This window comes from Pyrus communis, chromosome 15 (assembly GCF_041283825.1).
Source record: "Pyrus communis isolate YQ-2024b chromosome 15, ASM4128382v1, whole genome shotgun sequence".
Taxonomy (NCBI): Eukaryota; Viridiplantae; Streptophyta; class Magnoliopsida; order Rosales; family Rosaceae; genus Pyrus; species Pyrus communis.
In genome coordinates, this window is record NC_142579.1 from 5,912,902 (window position 1) to 5,931,081 (window position 18,180).

At 37.9% G+C, this 18,180-nt stretch overlaps 1 protein-coding gene and 1 pseudogene across 4 annotated transcripts; one reads left to right on the forward strand and one right to left on the reverse strand.

Moving 5' to 3' along the window:
• The first annotated feature begins 947 nt into the window (after positions 1-947).
• LOC148690429 (28 kDa ribonucleoprotein, chloroplastic-like) lies at positions 948-7,391 on the forward strand (annotated as a pseudogene). Its single transcript, XR_015956115.1, has 8 exons — positions 948-960; positions 1,638-2,028; positions 2,169-2,231; positions 3,689-3,977; positions 4,137-4,332; positions 6,240-6,402; positions 6,556-7,285; positions 7,370-7,391. The product of XR_015956115.1 is annotated as a 28 kDa ribonucleoprotein, chloroplastic-like (transcript).
• Positions 7,392-7,801: 410 nt separating this feature from the next.
• On the reverse strand, positions 7,802-12,935 carry LOC148690430 (disease resistance protein RUN1-like). Of its 3 annotated transcripts, XM_088686019.1 has the most exons (5): positions 12,588-12,935; positions 11,351-11,980; positions 10,104-11,192; positions 9,709-9,972; positions 7,802-9,624 (listed from the first exon to the last, which is right to left on the reverse strand). In XM_088686019.1, the coding sequence occupies exons 3-5, from the start codon at positions 11,151-11,153 to the stop codon at positions 8,179-8,181; spliced, it is 2,760 nt and encodes a 919-aa protein (XP_088542145.1). In that variant the 5' UTR covers positions 11,154-11,192; positions 11,351-11,980; positions 12,588-12,935; the 3' UTR covers positions 7,802-8,178. The 3 variants fall into 3 exon arrangements, with proteins under 3 accessions (XP_088542145.1, XP_088542144.1, XP_088542146.1); XM_088686020.1 differs by lacking the exons at positions 11,351-11,980; positions 12,588-12,935 and having other exon boundaries at positions 8,792-8,935; positions 9,166-9,624; positions 10,104-11,083; XM_088686018.1 differs by lacking the exons at positions 11,351-11,980; positions 12,588-12,935 and having other exon boundaries at positions 10,104-11,079.
• Positions 12,936-18,180: the final 5,245 nt, after the last annotated feature.

Below are 18,180 nucleotides of genomic sequence, written 5' to 3' on the forward strand. Positions count from 1 at the left end.
AAATAAAATTTCCCACCACTCCTATTAAAACACGTGATGTACCATTTATGTTTCTGTCACAACTAAATTTTTTTTCCGTATGAGGGCCGACAACACAATCATGTACAATGCATAACGTAAGCACTGACATGGTGCCAAACTCAGATTATGAGGTGTTCTGGTAATTTTTTTTTTTTTTTGGTCAATAGTGCTTTGGTATTTAGATGTGAGCCTTTATGAAAAAGGTTTATTAACTCTCCACTTATTATTGAATACACTCCACATAAAAGTTTATTGTGAAATGGCTTATATACCTAATATAAAATGACTATTTAGGCCTAATAAAATAAAATAAATAAGAAATAATTTTCTAAATACACCCCAAGTTAATTTAGACTTGTATTCTAAGATTGCTTTTCTTCAAGCTCTCAAAGTTACTCATGTCCTTCATTGTAGAACAAGACCCTAACTACTAAAAGCACAAAACGTGGAAAAAGATTATTTTTCATCCTCGTTCTGCAGATCTTTAATTTGCTTGATTCTCTGATAAGAGAATTTTGGAATTGGAGAAAGAAAAAGGAAACTGGTCAGTTTAAAGCCATCAATACATTTTTTTACTTTGCAGGTGCAACCTAGAAGAACAAACTGATATAACAAAATACAATGTGTTCACAAATTTGGCTTTGACCATGATAGAACGCCAAATAGTTGTGCATGTGAATTCATATATATTTGGATAGAGAATGAACAATACAATCTTATAGGCAATCCAATTATCAAAGAATAGATCGGCGGAAGGTATGGGCTATTTAACCCCACCGGATGACAATGTTATAAATGGAATAGAGAATAGGGGAAATTTTTTGTTTCATACTTGACTCCAGTTCTTTTGCTTGTTCATCGCCTTCTGTTCGTTCTTCGTATTGATGTGGGGTTTAAGTAGAGCATGTGGGGTATATATATAACATATGGGGTGTGAGGGTAACATTAAGAAACATGTGAGGTGTATTAAGATAAATTCTGATTTAAAAAGTACATGTAGGATGTAGTCAATAAAACGTGAGGTGTGAATAAAACAATCCTTATTGCAATAGATCATAAAGGCCCTGTTTGGTAGATCGGATAGGATTAGTTATACGGACTCGGATGTTTGGCGTTCACTCGTACTAAATAAGCGCCGGATTAATTTAACCGGTCGGATAGGATAACACGGTATACACCCGCTTAATAAAACCAACCAAAACACCTGGATTATTTAGTCGGGGAAGAAGAATATGGGAGAGAAAGCAAGGCAGTTTGGGGGGTGTGGCGGAGAGAGCTGGGGAACAATTATTTGGGATTCTTCTGCAGTCAGGGAAGAAGAAGGGAGAGAGAGGGAGGGTGTTTGGGGGGTGCGGAGAGATCTGGGAACAAAAAAATGATTTCACTTTTTCTAAATTTTTTTTTTTTAAGTTTGATTCCTCTTATCTAGTATAATACCAAACACAGTATAAATAATACGGTCACTAGTCTGATACTGCACCAAACACCTGACTAATTTAGTCAGTACTATCCGGTGACTATTTATCCTATCCGACAAAAATAGTCAGTACAGTCCGAGCTGCCAAACGAGGCCAAAGTTTATTAATTTTGGGTTTAAGCACATGGCCTTTGTAAAGAAAACTTGGAAAACTACGTTGTTTTAAGCCATTTCGACCACCCTTTCTCTTTCCCCACGGAACAACTCCTCCCTCTCACACCTCTCCAAAATCCACCACACCTCTTCAAGTACACTCCGACCACCCTTTCTCTCTCCACCTCTCCTCCCCCCTCTCTCTCCCCCAAACCCACTCTCGTTCCACCTCCTTCAGGGCCAAAAAGCTCGGAAATTTCGTCCTTCAACTCTCCGCCGCCGCCCAAGAACAAGCTCTCGACGAAACCCCAGTCCTCGGGGCGGAGCCCATAGAGTTCTCCAACACAAGACTGCTCGCCCATAATGTTCCTTGGCATTGCACCCTGGAAGACATCCGTACTGTGTTCGAGAAGTACGGCACCGTCGACGACATTGAGGTTGTCATTTTTCTCCATTTTTCTCTGGTTTGAAGGAGGATTATATTTGTTGGGTATTAATAATTTGTTATTTTATTTGATGGCTTTTGAATGTTCTTGTGTGATTTTTTTTATTTTTTATTTTTTGGTGGCGGTGTAAGCTTGCCATGTATTACAATGGGTTTGAGGAGGCTCGTACGGCTCTGGATAATCTCGAATCGTCTGTAAGCATATCGGGTTCTGTTATCTTATGTGAATGCTCGTGTTGTTGTAAGTTTAGTTTTATACTTGGTTTGGTCAGTGAGAAAGACTACTAGTTGGGAAAGTGAAATGAATTTTGGGAATTTTATAGTTTTTCGCCGTGGGAGAGGTAGTGTTCTACTTTTCTACTTGACTACTGCTTTGTGTTTGTTTCGTTCGTATGGAAATTCGTTGCTGTCTAAAAATATAAGAAGAGAATTTTAGTTCTTTGTTTAATGTATATTAGTGTGTACTTTTCCTGTGTCTGTACTTTGGAGCTGAATTTATTGGTGAAATTCTCTAGTATGAGTATCCCCTTGACTTTAAGTTTAACCTCTGTTCCGTATTAGGCCTTTTATCTGGGAATGCAATTATTCATTTGATTGGAGGTGGCACATGATTACTAATTTAAGAGCCTAATTTGTTATCGTATTCCTAGAAGGGAGGTCTATTGTTCCATCTCTTCATTTGTAGATGATAAAAGTCATTCATTCAGTCACCGAGAGAGCATAAATGGCAATCTCTTAGAGGCGTCTGACACCTCTAGAAACCAGTTAACTTATCATCATTGTCATGAATTCATGCCAAGACATCTATATGCCCTCATCCTTTCTTATGGCACCATTATTTAGCACCATACCCTATCACACGCTCACTTCTTTACCTTCTTCGACCTCTTCTATTGGTTTGTGATCTTCTTACTTTTGTTGGACGTGCCTTCAATTTGTGTTCAACATGCAGAGCTACTCCAGCATCAAGTAACAAGGGATTGAGCTGGAACTATGGTATACTGTACTTCTACTGTGCACATTTTAGTTTTTACTAGTTGTGAAGGTTGTGAAGGTTTCCTCATCCACTGGGTTCGTTCCTCTTCTTGTACCGATACTTTTTGGTTGTAGGAGAGTCCCAGAGTGGCAAATTTTGAAAACAGGAGAAAGCAAGAGAGGATTTAACATGAAGTTTTAAGGAGATGAGAAGAGATATATGTTTGAATGGAGTGATAGGGTGGTGAAGACTAGAAGATGTTTTAGGGAAAGGGAGAAGGAAGAAGTCAATGGAGGTAGTGCTGCCACCGTTTTCTCAATATTTGAGAATTAGATCATTTCTATTCCCTTGAATAAGTTTTCCATATGCCACTGAGTGAGTACTTCCCTTAGTGATATTGAAGGACCAATCATACAGAGTATAGTTTAAAGGGTTAAGTGTCTCATTTTGAAGTTCAAGAATCAATGTAGCACTTGGGTTAACTAGTAAATTTTTTCCAAGTTGATACGTTGGCCTTTTCACTTTGCAAATGTGTTAGCTAAAGAAAGCAAATGTTTTACAAATTAATTTTGTATATCTTCCAGTATATTTTAAGCAACTGAATGTATGATGCTTATGTGGCTTCCTTCCCATATTGTCTAGTAAATGATTCTCTCTTATGTGGAATGCCTTACAGGAAATGGAGGGTCGTGTCATAAAGATGGTCTATGCCAGGCCGAAAAAGACGAAGATTCCTCCCCCTTTCTTCACAACCCAAGCCAATAACTTTCAATTTGTATGTGGAAAATTTGTCGTATGAAGCAAGGTCTAAAGATCTCAAGGGGCTCTTTAATTCAGAGGATTATAATGTTGTTACAGCAGAAATTGTATTCCAAAATAACCCGAGAAGGTCCGCAGGATATAGATTTGTGGGCTTCAAAACCAAGATTGAGGCTGAGGCAGCTCTTTCTGCTCCTCACGGGAAGGTAATTTTCTGTTTAATGATTGTTCTGAATCCATTAAAATAATGTGTTCAAATCAAGTCTAGGGCATGAAAAGTTAAAATTCTCAACTGCATTCTATACAGACTTTCAGTTACCTATATTAAAATGAAGATTTCCCCTTGGAAACTTTTTTTCCTGCAGCTGCTTATGGGAAGACGAATTTGTGTGGCACGTAGTAAACAATTTGTTAAAGTACCAAAAACAGAAAGTTCAGAATTGGGTGATAAATGTACCAAATTGAATTCAAGTGTCAAGGAAGCGAACACAGTTGTCAATGATACAAACTGAATTTGGCTGGCATGGTGAAATTTCTGCATTATCTTCACATCATATTTGTGTACGTATGTCCTCTCTTTAAATCATGTTCCGCTTGTTTGAAACTAATGTAGCTAGTTATGTTGTATGCCCTTTTAATTATTGTTTAGCTTAAAATTTGTTAGTTGGACAATTAGGTCTTTGGGTGACTTGGAGCATTAGTTGCTTTACTAGAATATGCATTCGGTTCCCAATTTCTGCTGTAACTTCTGCATTCTTTAAACTACCTCAAATTAGATATCGACTGTAAATTGCTAATGTTTTCATCCGGAAGTTTAATTACATTGGTTGAAAGTAAAGTCCGTTATTTTTACATGGCCCATTGGCCCAATTTTGAATGGAAGTCGTGGCATTTAGTCTTTCTCAATAGCGAGTTGTTATTGGCACTCCAAACTTCCTCTATTTAGAAAGAAAGATACACTTGTGAGGAGTGCACAATGAAATTTTTGGATTGCCAATAACAGTTTCCTTCTCAATGCCGTTAAGTTATTTAATCGACATATGTCTGTTTTCATAGCAACTTAGCATATCTATCTTTGGATTCCAAACTATAACCACCCCGACTGGGAAGCTGTGAGATGTTCTGAACTTGTCGATAACGATTCAGGAAAAGTGTAGTTAAGAAATACAGGTTTCCTTGATTTCTTAGAAGAAATTGCTTGCTAGAGAGTGGTAGACAAACTTGCTGCATAAGGCTGAATGAGTTTTTGAACTTCGTACATTTACCTAGAGAGTGGGAGTGAATTTTTGGCAGCTAACTTCTGCACTTAGTTTTATTCAAGCATTTTTGTTAAGCAAATATTGTGCTTTGGAATATCATCTTAGTGCTTTAAAAATATCTCGACCTGCCTCTCGTTTGTAGGAACATATGTGTATGCTCACTCGTACTTTCCCTGCATACTCGGTGAGATTCTCACCGTCTTTTGGGGGCGGATAACATTCATTGGATTCCGTCACTCTAGTACTTGTACAAGGTTGCTGGAAGGCTAGAGGCTGGTTATGCACGTAGGCTACAAGTTTGGACAGATTGAGCTATTTGTACTATAAATTAAACATTTTAGTGTCTTGATATGTACCTTGTCACCCAATAGTTCAAAACTTTAGGTTAAATGTTCATTTTTGAGATCTTTGTTTCTTATATATGTTACATGTAGTCTTCATTTTAAAGAAATCAATGGTAAAAGCTAATCAAGTTTCTATTGTTTTCTTTGTTTGAATTCACAACATAAGAAACTACAAACTTGAACCATATGCTGACATTGAGAAAAGAAGTATCACTAGACTCATGCGGTTGACCGCCCAAAAAAACCACTAACCTGTAAAAAGAAACTTTGTAATCTTTGCCTACATTGTTAGTGTGAATAATGTTTCTTCAACTGAAATGAAAAACACAACCGAAAAGGAACTGAATGCTTTTGACGTTGAGAATTTACCTAAGCATTAGGTATACGCATTATGGCATTGGACATTGTTCTCGTTTGTTTTGGAACATTTTTATTTTTTATTTGTTATTATTAAGGGGAGTGGGAGGAATCGAATCTATTACAATATTTAGAGGAGGGGGGAGTTTTGAACCTGGGACACATGGATGAACCCAACACCCTATCCATTAGAATATTGGATCACATGCTTGGAACTTGCCCACTTCTAGTCTATTTCTTACAGCATTCTGAAAGTATAATTGGATATTCCTTGCATCCACCTCATAGAGTGGATCTATCTACCCATTATGAAGAATGTAATTTTACTATACAAGTTCCATAATCAGAACCATTCAATTTCTTATCTTTATTTGAAGATCATTCCTACAAAAAAACTATTCGAAATGGAGATTGTTTAGTCATTCGATGTATGGAACAAATAGGTTGTAACAATCCAACTCTACTTTTATACGATTTTATGAAGACTAATAAAAGTTTTTATGTGAAGGTTGATTCATCTGCTGAAGACACAACACAGCCATTGAAGAGAAACTACTAAATTCTGCTTTGGCAACATTGATCAATAAAGATGAAGCCGTGTCTACACATGCTTTTCTGGAGTTCAACAAAGGAAACGAATCATGTGGAAGGTTGCTAAAAATGTGGAACTGGTGAGTTTATTCGCAATTCTTCATTCTGTTTTTTTTTTTTTTTTTTTTTTTTTTTTTTTTGTCAAATGGTGAATTAGAATCTACCATTGTGCAAGGTCTACTTTTAGGGTTGCTCCTATCTGAATATGAACTTCTGGTTTCTGAATGTGGTAGCTTGAGCCGTTGTCTAAAAAAGTTCTACCACTAGTTGCTGAGGTAAAGACACTTGAGAAGGATAAGGAACATCTTGAAGAAAGTTAAGGTTCCACCTTAAAACCAATTGGCAATATGGGGAGCAGCCTATCCTCTTATAAACTCATGCAAGGTCCCTACTTCCATCAATGTGGGACTCATTCTCAACACGCCCCCTCACGTGTGGCGAATTTTCGAGCCTAGCACGTGGACAACACAACGGGGTGACGTGGAGCACATGTGACCATTTGGCTTCACACGTAGGACAACCTGCTCTGATACCATGAAGAAAGTTGAGGTTCCACCATAAAACCAATTGACAATATGAGGAGTAGCCCAACCTCTTATAAGTCATCCTTCCTCCTATTAATGTGAGACTCATTCTCAACACATCTGAGGATCAATCTTCGTACGGCTGAAGAGGAGGTAAGGAGTGCAGAAAATTTTCAACCTTTGCTTCTTTCCGTGATCTGTCCTCTCTCGATTTTTCCTGGAATACTCTGTATTGTATAATGATATCCCATACTTGTGATGTGTATACATCAAAATATCGTAGAATGATTTCTCATATTTATGATGTGTGCAGGTCAAATTGCTTTTTGAAGAAAACGAAGTCCCAGATGTGGAGAACAAAAAATTACTGAGGCTGTACCAGAAGGAAAGAAACCATTCTGCTTCTGGTGGAAAACACACTGACAGTGCATCAGCGAAGGTGAGTCAAGGGGCAATTAACAGCTTTAATTTGTTTGTTCTATTGTTGGTCTGCTCTAACATATGTATTGTTTCTCCGTTGCAGTCAAATAAGCGCAAATCAAGCTCTAAGTTAAGCAGCCTGATTCAAGGGAAGATTCATTTCAGTGAACAAGAAGCAGCAAGACAGCCCCTATCACCCTTGTGCTCTAACTCCCCACTATAGAACCTATAAGTAGTAGTAAATTTTTTTTCAAAGAGTCCCATTTGTACCTTGTGTATACAGGATACCTTATGATGGGGGTTAAGATCAGAGTTCGGAATGACTAACAAGTTTGATTGTAAGAATCATTTGCTAAGTCCTTTAGTAAATGGTTGGGGATTTTTCTTTTGAAGGGCGATGCCAAGTTCTCGTCTTTACAACTTCGGTAACTTGTAGGGATGCATTAGTTGCAGTTATGAAATTGTTTTGCGTTTATGATGAATATCTCTGATCATGTATTTGTATATTACAATTGTCTGGTTGCATGGTGCAATATGCGTGAATATATTTCTTCATAAATTTGTTCACAAAAGGTGTACTTGCGACAAAGTTCTCAACCCGTTCTTGTCCGGTAAACTCAGATACAAAATTGAACCGAAGGATAAAAGTTACTAAAACCACAAAACTAAAGCAATAAAACTAATAAACTAATGAATGGCCATCTCTTTCCTTTTCACTTTCTTATGGTTTGTTTCCAAGGCCCAGAGAGACAACTCACAGGATACAGCATTTCTAAGGATTATGTTTTTCAGAAGATTTTGTGGAGATCTGAAAGTTTCCTAGCTAGTTCACAAGTATCTAAGTTGTACATTGCATTGGGAAGTTTTGAAGGCATATATAATCATTTCCGAGATGGTGCTGGTTGAACTTAACTAGTGTTGTTTTGATCTTTTTGGATGAGGTTCTTCGTCGTCAGTACAACCACTTCGACTTTGTATTCGACTAGGTCCTGCCCCATCATCAAAGTGTTTATGCTTTGCAACCTCATCTGATTCTGATACTGATACAGCTGCTGCTTTATCGAAGTCGCCATCAGGGATGTCCACGACCTCCTCACAAATGCGAACGTTGCTTTGACTCGGAAATGTTTGCTTAAGAACCACCTCCACATCTTCCTCGTATACTAAACGGACTGCACACTTCTCCACTTCCACTCTTTTCCGGAGGGATGGAAATGAAAATTCGAGTTGAGTGTAGATATTCTGCCATTCATTGACAAAGTGTTTATGTCGTGAAAGAAAACATAACCAAAGGTGGCCAGAATTACCAGCTGCTTGAATTGATCCCAACCAACAGCTCAAAAATACCTTCTCTTCCAACAGTTTTCCATTGACACTCAGTTCGCAAAGAATAAAATCAGGACGTGGCTCTCCAAAGACAGCACAGAGAGCAAATCCCATCCACTTGTCCGTTAACCAACCTGAATACAGCTCCACATTTACTGAATCTCCCACACTTTTATGATTGAACCACTTGGGGATTTCATTCCCGGGAACAACAAAATCACGTTGAGATCCAGTAAATTTAGTGAGAAGTTTATCCAAGTCTACAGAAGATGTTTCCAGTGAATTACAGTTGTAAGCTTCAACGGAAGACATACTGGATGGAAGGTCTGGCAATGCTTTAAGCCTGTGGCAGTTGCCCACAGCAAGAGATTCAAGTTTAGAAAGTTGACCGATGCTCTTGGGTAGGCTAACAAATGGATTTCCACTTAGATATAAAAATTTTAATGAAGACATGCAGCCTAGATCATTGGGGATATCTCCTTCCAAAAGATTGCAGTGACATAGATCTAGTTCTGTTAAAGAATGCAAACCCAATAAAGAAGGCAACCACAAAGACGTGGGATTTGGACTTACTTTTAGTGATTGTCGCGGCCAGAAAGGGAAGAGCGTAATATTCCATGGCTTAGATGACGGGACTTTACATCCACGGAAAGATAATACTTTAAGATTTTTGAAACAACCGATGGAGGCAGGTGGTTCTCTTATTGCAGTTCCACCCACATCAAGCTCTTCCAAACCCTCAATATGGCCCAAGTCTTCTGGCAATTTCTCAAGCTTTGAGCAACCACAAACATTAAGAATCTTGAGAGATTTCAAGCCACAAACACTCTTTGGAAGACGCACAAGGTTTTTGCAATCTTTCAAGTTCATCAATGTAAGTCTTCCAAGCATCCCGGCAGATGAGTCAACCTCATACAGTTGTATACACCCTTCAAGAATCAGACGCTCAAGAAACGGAATACCTCTGAAGTCTGGGGTCTGGACAAGGCTCAGAGAGTGACTGAGATCAATCGTTTTTAAACTGCTTATAGGCTGTCAAGCAAAAACATAGAAAAATTAGCTTCTGTGAAGCAAAAACCTCTCATGAAAATAAAAGTCCAAGAAGCGAAAAGATACCTTTATATGTTTAAAGCGACTGTGATGCAGATTAAGTTCTAATAAGTCCTCTGGACTGAAAGACGATGGCAAAGATTTTAATGGAAATTCGGGCCATTCGAGAATCCGTAAACTATTGGGAAGATAATCAAGCCCATTAGAGAGCACCACATTATTTAGCTTGAGGTACCTCAATTTGTTCATCATTAAAAAGGACCTAGCATTGGCAGTCACCAATTCTAGCTCAAATGGGTGCACCATTATACCTTCTATTGTTTCTTGTCCCTAAGCAAGCAAGAATAAACAATGGTTAAACTCACAACATAAACAAAGCGTTAATCAGTAGAGCAACATGTTATATGAATATATAGTTGATAACAATTAAATTCAATCTTTTACTAAAATCGAACTCATACTGTATTTTTTCTCAGGACTTGATCGACGTCTTCTCTACGCCACAATCTGCTACGCCTTCCTGGATCATCAGGAGACTCTCGGCGGACGATTTCTCGACCCATTTCTTGGAGTAAATCATGCATCGACATAATGCCATCTGAAATAGTTAATAGAGATTTCTCAACAAGCACAGCCAATCCAATTTCTGCATAAAACCCACAAGCATCCAGTGTTTCTCTAACTCGATTTTTGTCCTTCAAGTTAAAGAAACATGAAATGTCTAGAAAAATTCTCTGCTCATCGTGCTCTAGATCATCATAACTTATTTTAAGAGTCTCCAAAACATCTGAATTACAAACTTCTCTTAGTTTATCCAACGCACTTGTCCACGCACTTAGATCTCTTCCATGCAAAAAAGACCCCAAGACTTTAACTGCTAACGGAAGACCCTTGGCATAATTCACAACATGATTACACATACCTACATAACTTTGTTCAGGATAATCTCTCTTAAAAGCTTTCCAACTAAAAAGCAGAAGAGCTTCATCGTCACTTAGTCCCTGGACCTCAAATGTTCTGTCCACTCCATGTGTGATCAACAAATGTTCATCTCTAGTTGTAATTAGAACTACACTTCCGGAACCAAACCACCCTCGGTTTCCAGCTAAATGTTCTAACTGGTCCAAATGGTTCACATCATCAAGAATTAGGAGAACCTTTTTGTGATGCAGAAACCTCTTTATCATTTTGATCCCTTCACTAACGCTCCATATGTAATCAATTTCCATACCAATCTTAGAAAGAAGTTGCTTTTGTAGATGAAGTATACCAGTTTTTGCAATATTATCTCTAACATTGTCAAGAAAGATACTGAACTCAAATTCATGAGAGATTCTCTCATAAACAACTCTAGCAATTGTGGTCTTGCCAATCCCACCCATCCCCCATATGCCAATAAAACAAACATCATCCACCCTTTCACTTAAAAAAAATTGATTGGTTTCAATCTTGATTCCATTCCAACTAGACCCTCCACATGACTTGATAGTGTAGGGCGCAATTTTTTCCATACCAGTTCAACAATATCTTTTATGAGCTTTGATTCGTACCTATTACAAAGAATAGATTAGATATGTTAATCATGTTGTTCGTGTATATTAGTTATATTGAAAAAGAAGCAAAATGTAAATATGGTTTTAATGCTCTAATTGCGGAACAGATATTGCATTATATACGTAGCATTGAAAGGCTAGCTAGTGGTGCATACCAGTCCTTCGAATCCCATCCAGATAAATTTGCCACTGTCGTTAAAGCATCTCTCCAACTTTGCACCTTCATTAAATCATTCTTAAGATTTTCTTCATGCTTGGTGAAGGCTTCTGCAAAACTTCCTTTCTGCTTTCTTACATCAGATGGATCAACTTCGTAGAATATTGGAAGCACTGTCTTTCTTGCTTCCATGCATTCAAGAATCTTTAAAAGTTCGTCCAAGCACCATGTTGACGATGCATAATTCTTTGAAAGAACAATCAGTGCAAACCTTGATTCTTGAATTGCACTAAATAATTCTGGAGAAATAGATTTCCCTTTTTGAAGTTCAGGATCATCCTTGAAAGTTAGTATTCCATGACGTTCCAATGCGCTGTATAAGTGGTCCGTAAAACCCTTTCGGGTGTCATCACCTCTAAAACTCAGAAAGACGTCATATTTCCATTGAGTTGGAAAAGGGAAAGATGTAGAAGTTATTTCCATTGTCATCGTGACAGGACTCTCTACCTTGTAGCTTTTTTCTGGCAATTAATTGGAGAGGTCTCAGAGGATATAAGAATAACCCGAAGCTTTTTATCAATATTTGAAGTCTAGGCATTGGAACGGTAGAAAATCCAGTTTCCCCCTTCTGCATATAAACAGAAAAGATTAATGACTTCCTTATGAACCAATTATTGGTCTTCAGTTCCTGACCAAAAATAAAAACAAAACAAAAAAATATTTGTTTGAGGACTGTAGAGTTTGTTGTATTGTTTTCAATCATTTTTAGTTTTTATGCCTGTTCGTGTCTCTCATTCATCTTGTTCTGGAATCTTACAGTCACACGCACGCACATTTTTTTTTTGGAGAAGGAACGACACACACACACACACTCATTTATACATCTTACTTATTTGGTTATTGCCATTCTTCTAAAACTAGAAAGAATATCCTGATCAAGAGTGGTGTATTAAATTATTAATTTATTTATTTGTTGTTTGAATATGATTAATTTCTTGAAGACAGTATATAATTAACATTGAGTTGGAGCACATTCATGTATTTTGAAGAGAAATACATGATCATTCTAATTAGGTGCCTAAATTAGTTAGTGCAGTGCCTCTATATATACAACATCAAAACAGAGATTTCATTAATTTAAAAACGAAAGAGCAAAATCTGTATGGAGAAATGTAATATAAGTGACAAAGAAACAAAAATTAAGTGATGGAGATCAAAACTAGTTGAAGCTTAACCTGGTTTCCTGGAAATTATTTGCAGTTGGGCAAGTTTCAATTCCCATCCTTCTTCAGTCTTCAGATATGTAAATTAGCAGCTGATGAGTAAATTATAACAGTCCATGTATTCATACCATTGGTCTCTAAGGAGGAACCATACACTGAACTAATAATTCTGTGATTTGTGCTCAAAAGACCTAAAGACAAAGGGTAGATGAAGGGTCAAGCTGCAGTTATCTTCCTTTCAAAAGCTTACAATTATCAGAAAATTCAAACGTGTCGACTATTGAAGGTGTGTTGCAAAATTCAAAAGGTCTCCGAAAGACTACATGCACCACATTGAATATGGACCATTAACTCCCCATCCATACTTTAACAGCAATGCAACAATTCAATCTCTTTCCTGGCCTAACAGTCCTACCTACCAAGGTGCAACTGGGATTAGAAATTTTAATCCGAACTCAAAATTTTTATTTCGAATTTGACTATTTTTTATTTTGAAAAAATTAAATGGCAATTAGAATGTACTTATCTCATCCAAAATTTTTCAATTTAGTATTATAAAAAAAAAAAAAACCATGCATATTTTTATGAGAGCTTTAATGAAAAAAAAATTGAGTTAAGTTTATTTTAATAAAAAAAATTGAGTAATTTTATTTAATAAAGATGACTTCTTGTGGTCTATTTTAACCGATAGGGAGAGAGAGGGCCGGCAGCAGAGAGAGATGTGTTTGTAGGAATGTAGGAAAATGTGTGTTATCCCTCCTACGTAGGCCCTTATTTATAGTAATAAGGGAGAGAAGAAATCCTTCATCCCCAAGGAATACAACTCATAATAGTAAATGATAACTATAATCAAATCTAATATAGGATTTATACAATCACACTTTAATAGGAAGTTGACAACACTACCCCTTGAGTGTGTACATACTCAAGGTAGATTCGACATCATGTAGAAGTTGAGGAAGTCGACTCGTCAGCACTGATTCTAGGAACACGCTATTCTCAATAAGGTAGGAACTTGCATAAGGAAGTAAGTTTCACAAAAACCCTAAGGCTATGACAAAAACTCGAGTAGGGACAAAATCAATTGTCTAAGTTAAAATGCGTGAGCAATGCAAAGCCAAATGAAATGTCTACAGGACGTCATCAGGGATATGATCAGCCTAAGGTGGGTGCCTCGTTAAAACCTAGTTAGGTAGCAAAAACCCAGTAGGAAAAATGTTTTAGTCGTAGGGAAAAAGAGTACAATAAGATGAAACAAGTATACTTCAGGATACTCCCCCTGAGTTTGACACAATTCCAAAGAGAAATAGCAATGTTACAACTCAAAAAGTTTACACATACCAATTCCTTGAACAAGCTTTTGAAACATCATCTTCGGCAGTGATTTGGTGAAGAGATCGGCCATATTGTCTTGTGAACGATTTACGTGACTTCAATCTTTTGATGCTCTTGTTGTTGATGTGAGAAGAAGAACTTTGGAACAATGTGCTTGGTGTTGTCTTCTTTGATGTAACCCTTCTTGAGCTATTTGATGCATGTTGTGTTGTCTTCATAGATCATCGTAGGAACATCAACAACGGGGTAAAGATCGCAGGAGCTTCGATTATGGCCCACTACTGTTCTTAACCAAAAGCATTCTCGAGTTGCTTCATGTAAGGCGAGAATTTTAGCATGGTTAGGCAAAGTGGCAACTAAGGTATGTTTAGTTGACCTCCAAGAGATTTTGGTGCCTTCAACGGTAAAGATATAATCCTTTTGAGAACGCGCCTTGTGCAGATCAGATAAGTATCACGTATCGACATTACCTACAAGGCGAGAATCGACTCGAGAAGCAGAGGGTGTGGCATCACTTGAGGATCCGTAGGGATAGAACAAGCCCAAATATATAGTACCCTTAAGGTAACGGAAGATGTCTTTAACGCTAGTCCAATGTCTGCATGTTAGGGCATTATTGTATCTTGCCAAAAGATTAACAGCGAAGAAGATGTTAGGTCTAGTGCATTGAGCTAAATACAATAAAGCACCTCTTGCATTGAGATAAGGAACTTTAGACTCCAAAATCTCTTTATCATCCTCATTCGGACGAAAGGGATCTCGTTTTGCATCTAGCGATCGAACAACCATAGCAGTCGTAGGCTTCACTTTATCCTTGTTAAAGCGGTGCGATACCTTCTGGGTGTAGTTTGATTGATGTACTAAGATTTCATCCGAATGGTGCTCTGTCTCGAGACCGAGATAGTATCGAGTCTTTCCTAGATATTTCATCTCAAATTCCAACTTCTGGTGCATGGTAGTTCTCACGAGCTATTCAGGAGTTCCAATGAGATTCATGTGATCGATATATATTGCAACAATCGTAAAACTGGAATGTGACTTCTTAATGAACACACAAGGGCGTAGTTTGTTGTTCACTTATCCCTGACTAGTCATATACTCACTCAGACGGTTATACCACATTCTTTCAGATTGCTTCAAACCATAAAGTGAATGCCTCGCCGAGTTGAGAGCGTGTTCCGGGGCTTATAAATATTTGATCTAGTCAATGTAAGTCATTCGAGAACTTTCATATAAATTTCCGTATCAAGATCCTTATAGAGATACCCAATTACTACGTCCATCAGCTGCATACTCAGTTGTTCGGAAATTACCAAACTGATAAGGTAGCTAAAAGTAATCACACCCAGAATGGGTGAATATGTTTCGTAATAGTCAATTCCAGGGCATTGTGAGAAGCCTTGTGCAACAAGACGAGCTTTGTAATGCATAATTTCATTCTTCTCATTACGTTTCCGAACGAAAATCCACTTGTAGCCAACGGGCTTCACATGTGGAGGAGTAAGAGTTATAGGTCCAAACACTTTACGTTTCGCAAGCGAATCGAGTTCGACTTGGATTGCTTGTTTCCAGTTTGACCAATTAGTTCTACATCGACATTCATCAATAGAATGCGATTCAATGTCATCGCTCAACATGATCTCAGTAGCTACTACATATGCTAATGCATCATCGACAATCATCTTATTTCTACACCACACATCATTAAGCTAGCATAATAGACCGAAATTTCACAATTCTCGGGAGGAGGATTCGTCTCTTCAAGGATGCTTCTATAATCTAGAATTTCCTCGTAAGTTGGATATAATGAGTAAGTGACAGTCGGATTCACGGTAGATTCTTCATAAACCTATGTAGTGGGTTTCCTCTTCCGTGGGTGTGAATCCTTTGAACCAAGCGGTATGCCACGCTTATGTGTAGGGGCAGATGATTAGCTAGCCGCTAATGTACGTTGATCAGCCAAAGTGGTGTCCTGGGCCTCTAGGAGGGAAGTCTGTCGTACATTTGGTACATCCATCTTTGCAGGCACATTTTGAAGGAAAAATTTTGTCCTAGCTAAGAACATGCATGAACATTTGAATACATAGGCATACTAATAACACTTTAAAGTAGGCATGCATTCAAAAACAATTCATAAAACCCATGACTTTCAAAGCCTAGTATATGGTGAACCATAAGACTCTTTAACAATATTAAAGAGAATAAGAATTTAGAGATTCTTTACCCTTGAAGCTCATCCTTGATTACACAAGGGATTCACCCAAGTGGAGGGCCTTCAAGTCACCTCCTTGCTCCTTGGATCTTCCTTGTGATTTCCTCCCTTTTAGTGCTCCTTTTTCTTCTTTGAGGATTTGAGGATTTGTTCTCCAAAACACCAAAAGTTTGGTGTCTCTAAGTCTCCACACCAAAGATGTTGTGTGAAGATGAAATGGATGACTTAGGGAAGAAAGATTGCTAGATGTTCTTCCCCTAAGGTGGCCGGCCTCTATGTAGAAAAATGAGAGAATAGGTTTCACCCAAATTCAATTAGAAAACCCCTAGGATGAAATGGTTATAAAGATGTCTTTATACCACCTCACAATGGAGTGGCAAACTTGCAATTAAGCCAAGTTCACTACCCTCCACCCTTATGGCCGGCCATATGTTGTTATTGGGCTTAATTGCCCATTTTGTTTTAGTTGTCATACAACTTAAACATAATGGGCCTTGTGGACCAAAACGTTTTTGCGCCCCAAAGCCCAAAACTAACTTAAACGCCTAATACGAACGTTTCGTATAATTAATTAACTATTTAATTAATCTTGACCATTCTTCAATTAAACCATTTAATTGCTTATCCATTTCATATAATTTCTTCACTTATATCCTTACTCGGTGTACGATCCATTAGGTTCCAATTAGCGAGGTAGTGGGCGATGTTACTCTTAACGATCGATTGTGAATTGAAACCACATTTCAATTCTCCCTTAAAATTAGTGTTTGCTAATCTTTAGGGCTTCCACAAACCATGGGTGACGCCTAGCAGCATGTCATGGTTACCCAAGCTAAGTAGAAGTGGTTGGAGAACCTATCCAGTTACAACTTCAATGCAATACGGTCCTTCTCTAATACAATACTCTTAATCACATTGTTTAAGTGATAGTTTGTTTCATGTCTACTATCCAATGTGATACTTCTCTATATGATTCAATTGAATAAGATTTGGAACATCTTCCTTAGTCATATTCATATGCTTTGGCCAAAGACTCTCGAATCATATCTTAGAGTATTCTCCTTCCATCATGGAAGGTTAGAGATCCCTTGTTGTACATTCATATGCCTACATGACTAGCTAGCTTGACCCCAACAATGCCGTGGACACTCCAATGGAATGCCGTTGACATAATCAAAGATCAAGGACCTAACCATTAGACATCAATGATGCCTCAGGTCAAAGGACTACTTTGCATATTGCAACTATTGAGTTCTCACATGACATGTATGTTCGAACTCTCGTTTGATCGTTGTTCAGTGTACTCGATTACTCTTTCGAGCACCTATGTGTTTGCCTTAGTGTCCAACACCAAATGACTTGAGACTAGTTCATACTCACGCTTGAGTCGACATAACACATACTAACCTTAGCGGATTGTCAATGCCCAATTGGCAATCCTATGGCTAGGAACGTTTTAGGAATGAACATAAGAGAAAGGTCTCGTTAATTTAACTAACTTAAATCACTTGTCTCTTAGATCAAATACATTCCTTGGATTCCCTTATTGCTTAAACACAAGATACTATAAATAGTGATTAACAATAAGCTTTGCCCTCTATTAAACATATAAAAGTTTAACACAATAAGTATTCCAAAAAGCTATTACATCAAATGAGTGGCTTTGTGGGCATACTTCCAACAATCTCCCACTTGCACTCAAAGCCATCTTCCCATGTATCTAATACCCATCTTTTCCATATGACGGTCAAGCTGGATTTGAGACATTGGCTTTGTCAGTGGATCTGCTATGTTATCGGCTGAAGCAACTTTGAGGATGTTGATTTTCCCCTCGGCAGCATATCTTCTAATGATATTAAAGCGCCTGTCAAAGTGCTTGTTCTTTTGATGTGCCCTGGGTTCCTTGGCTTGAGCTATCGCCCCACTATTATCACAGTACAAAGTTATTGGTGATGTAATGGTTGGAACCACTCCAAGTTCAGTAATGAACTTTTTCATCCAGAATGCTTCTTTGCCGGCTTCAGCTGCAGCGACATATTCAGCCTCTGTCGTGGAATC

Coding starts and splice junctions, on each gene's coding strand:
- LOC148690430 (XM_088686019.1), bottom strand. CDS start 11,153: ATGGAAAAAATTGCGCCCTACACTATCAAGTCATGTGGAGGGTCTAGT. Junction 9,973..10,103: donor AAGTCCTGAGAAAAAATACA/GTATGAGTTCGA, acceptor TTGCTTGCTTAG/GGACAAGAAACAATAGAAGG. Junction 9,625..9,708: donor GTCGCTTTAAACATATAAAG/GTATCTTTTCGC, acceptor TTTGCTTGACAG/CCTATAAGCAGTTTAAAAAC.